At 55.3% G+C, this 2,669-nt stretch overlaps 1 protein-coding gene across 2 annotated transcripts; it reads right to left on the bottom strand.

Moving 5' to 3' along the window:
- Positions 1-426: 426 nt before the first annotated feature.
- Positions 427-2,439, bottom strand: LOC124694385 (expansin-B4-like). Of its 2 annotated transcripts, XM_047227377.1 has the most exons (5): positions 2,392-2,439; positions 2,184-2,319; positions 1,939-2,048; positions 1,170-1,354; positions 427-760 (listed from the first exon to the last, which is right to left on the bottom strand). In XM_047227377.1, exons 1-5 carry the CDS (start codon positions 2,437-2,439, stop codon positions 427-429), a joined length of 813 nt encoding a protein of 270 aa, XP_047083333.1. The 2 variants fall into 2 exon arrangements, with proteins under 2 accessions (XP_047083333.1, XP_047083332.1); XM_047227376.1 differs by having other exon boundaries at positions 2,184-2,439.
- Positions 2,440-2,669: the final 230 nt, after the last annotated feature.

Here is a 2,669-nt window from a genome sequence, read left to right on the forward strand (position 1 = left end):
CCACACAAGTTGCAGGAATCGAGGGGAAATGCAGCCCGTGAACGAAGGCAGACTGAAATTGGAAGCCGCATGGCAACATTGATGAATTTGTACATATAGCCAGAGTGATGGACGTATCATGGATGAAACATGATTCACATATATATCAATGGATCATGGATACATCATGCAAGGATGCAGCACATATACTGCTCGTGCATCCCCCGAATTATAAGTCTGAAACAATTAATGCAACAGCTAGTAGATGCAGATTGAAGCGGGCGGGAGAGCGTCCGTGCGCCCTCATTTCTCTGGGCGCACTACTACGCGTGCCTCCTCTATATCCCACCTAGTAGTACGATGCAGACATTCAAATTCCAACAACTTTCAACTCGCGCCAAAACAGAACCAGATGGGGAGCTCCGGACGGCCCTCCGATGGAATGGTCTAGCTGTACTGGACGATGGAGCGGTAGAATGTGTTTGGGCGCCAGTTCTTGGGGATGACGTTGCGAGCCACGAGCGTCTTGCCGGACTCGTTGCGGATGCGGACGGAGAATGGCGCCTGGAGGCGGTGGTTGGAGTCGAGGCGCCAGATGGAGCCCCAGGACTCGCGCATCCTCGTCCACTTCCCGCCGCCGCGGCGGCCCGACTCCATGAGGTCCACCTGCACGACGTCGCCGTCGCCGTTCTCGTACTCCACCAGGATGGCCATGTAGACGGCGTTGGAGCCCTCCTCCACGTGGAAGCCCACCTTGAGCCCCGGGAACTCGCACGGCACCCTGCGTTTTCAGCTTGAGATTGTTAATAGTAAGAATCAGGTAGATCTAGATGGAATTAGGCTTGCTATAGGAGGGAATCTTTTCATGTTACTACTGGTGCTGCTTTCTTGCTAACATGGTTGTCTGAATTTAAAAAGAAAAAAGGACACAGCACATGATCTGTGGACGGATGTCGTGAGGGCGTTTGGTCATATAGGAGAGGAGGACGACGACAGGGGGGGACAAGAGGTGGGCAGTCGGGCATGTGCCGCAGCCCAGTGAGCTTGTGCTTGTGTGAAAAGGAGGGACTGGTAGCAGTTCCGAGTTAATGTGGTCTGGTGGCAGGTACAGACAGAGGGCTCACCGGAGCAGACGCCGGCCGTGCCGGTGAGTGAAGAAGACGGTTTATGTGGAGTAAAAAAGCGTATACCTGGTGAATGAGATGTCGATGATCCCGGCGTGCCTGAGCTCGTCGTTGCGGCCGGGCTTGGCGAGCTTGCCGAAGGCGGTGCCGCTGAGGTCGAAGTGGTAGGGTGCCACGGGGTAATAGTTCATGTCCGTGATCACAACCGTCTCCGTCCGACCCGAGCAAGCCTTGTGCTTCGTGCACTTGATCTGCATCATCGCCATTGTATTAGTACATCGTCAACAAACAATAGTACTACTACTAGTATTTGGAAATCACAGAGTGGAGAGAGAGGACAGGAGACACTGGTCCGTTTGCATGGGACGCTGTGCCACGCACTGCAGCGGGAACGTGCCGTCGCAGGCGCGCTGGTGGACCCACGCTGCAGTGGCACGGGCCAGCCGGCCTAACAATAATCAAACCCAACTAGGTCTAGCTTTGACTACAAGTACAGATCAAGTAGAGAGAATCCAATGCAGACTACAGTAAGTGACACGATCCAATCATCCAAACCCTTAATCTTGCACTTAGTAGCTATACTAGCAGAAGATTAGTAGTACTAGTAGTAAGAGCTAGTGGTAGAGTGAAGATCAATAATCCTACACCTACGGGATTTTTTATTACGGGGTGGTTTTACGGGATGAGGTGGATGAACGTGGGTGGTGCAAATCTTTCTCCTCCCATGATTTGAGGAACCGTAATCGCTCCATAATTCTCCACGTCAGCCCGTAAGTTCGATTTTGTAGAAACGAGCCCGTAGATGTAGCATTGCTCAGTGAAGATTTAGTAGTACCTTGTAGCATGCGCCGCATCCCTTGCCGTCCTTGAACAGCGGCTGGTTGCCGCAGGAGGTCATGGCCATGAACGGGTACTTGTTCACGTTCTTGAACCCGCAAGCGCCGCCTGCAAACACATTCACACAGCCCGACGCCATTGTTGCCGTCAGTAACCAACCTCGAGCCAGGCAAAGCAGAGCAGAAGCAAGCAATGTACATGACCAGCTCGTACTAGATCTGAGAAAAACGGAGGCGCGCGTACCGTTGTCGTAGGGGCCGGCGCCGTTGGGCGCGCCGTACCAGGTGGCCCTGGCCACGCCCGACTGGCCGAAGGACGCCGCGCTCTCGGTGAAGTTGGGGCCGACCACGTCGCCGGCGACGCCCGTGTCCAGGCTGGACTCGTCGGCCCCTGGCTGCTCGGCGACGGCGCAGCGGCCGGTGAAGGGGAAGGAGAGCAGCAGCATTGCCACCAGCATCAGCGGCGGCGCCGCCACCAGGAGCGTCAGCTGCTTCCCCATCTTCCGGCTCGCCCCTTGTAGTGTAGTGCAGTGAGCTTGGCTGTGTGTGGTGTTGGTGTTGGTGTTGGTGGGGGAAGAGGTCCGTGGTGGGCACCCCGATTTATAACCGGCCGGCGAGCTGGTACACTAGCACAGTACACTTGGAGGAGGAGCTCTGAGCAGAGCACCACGTAGAATATTGCTACTTGGGGGTGGTGGTGTGGTTGCAGAGAGAACGTGCCATGTTGCGT

The sequence above is a fragment of the Lolium rigidum genome, chromosome 3 (genome assembly GCF_022539505.1).
Source record: "Lolium rigidum isolate FL_2022 chromosome 3, APGP_CSIRO_Lrig_0.1, whole genome shotgun sequence".
NCBI classification, from domain to species: Eukaryota; Viridiplantae; Streptophyta; class Magnoliopsida; order Poales; family Poaceae; genus Lolium; species Lolium rigidum.

Bases quoted from the DNA above. Each gene is read 5' to 3' on its own strand.
- LOC124694385 (XM_047227376.1), bottom strand. From the start codon at position 2,439: ATGGGGAAGCAGCTGACGCTCCTGGTGGCGGCGCCGCCGCTGATGCTG. The intron at 2,049-2,183 runs GTACGCGCGCCT...ATGTGTTTGCAG, and splicing joins CGCCGGCCCCTACGACAACG to GCGGCGCTTGCGGGTTCAAG. The intron at 1,355-1,938 runs GTACTACTAAAT...GCGATGATGCAG, and splicing joins GATGCGGCGCATGCTACAAG to ATCAAGTGCACGAAGCACAA.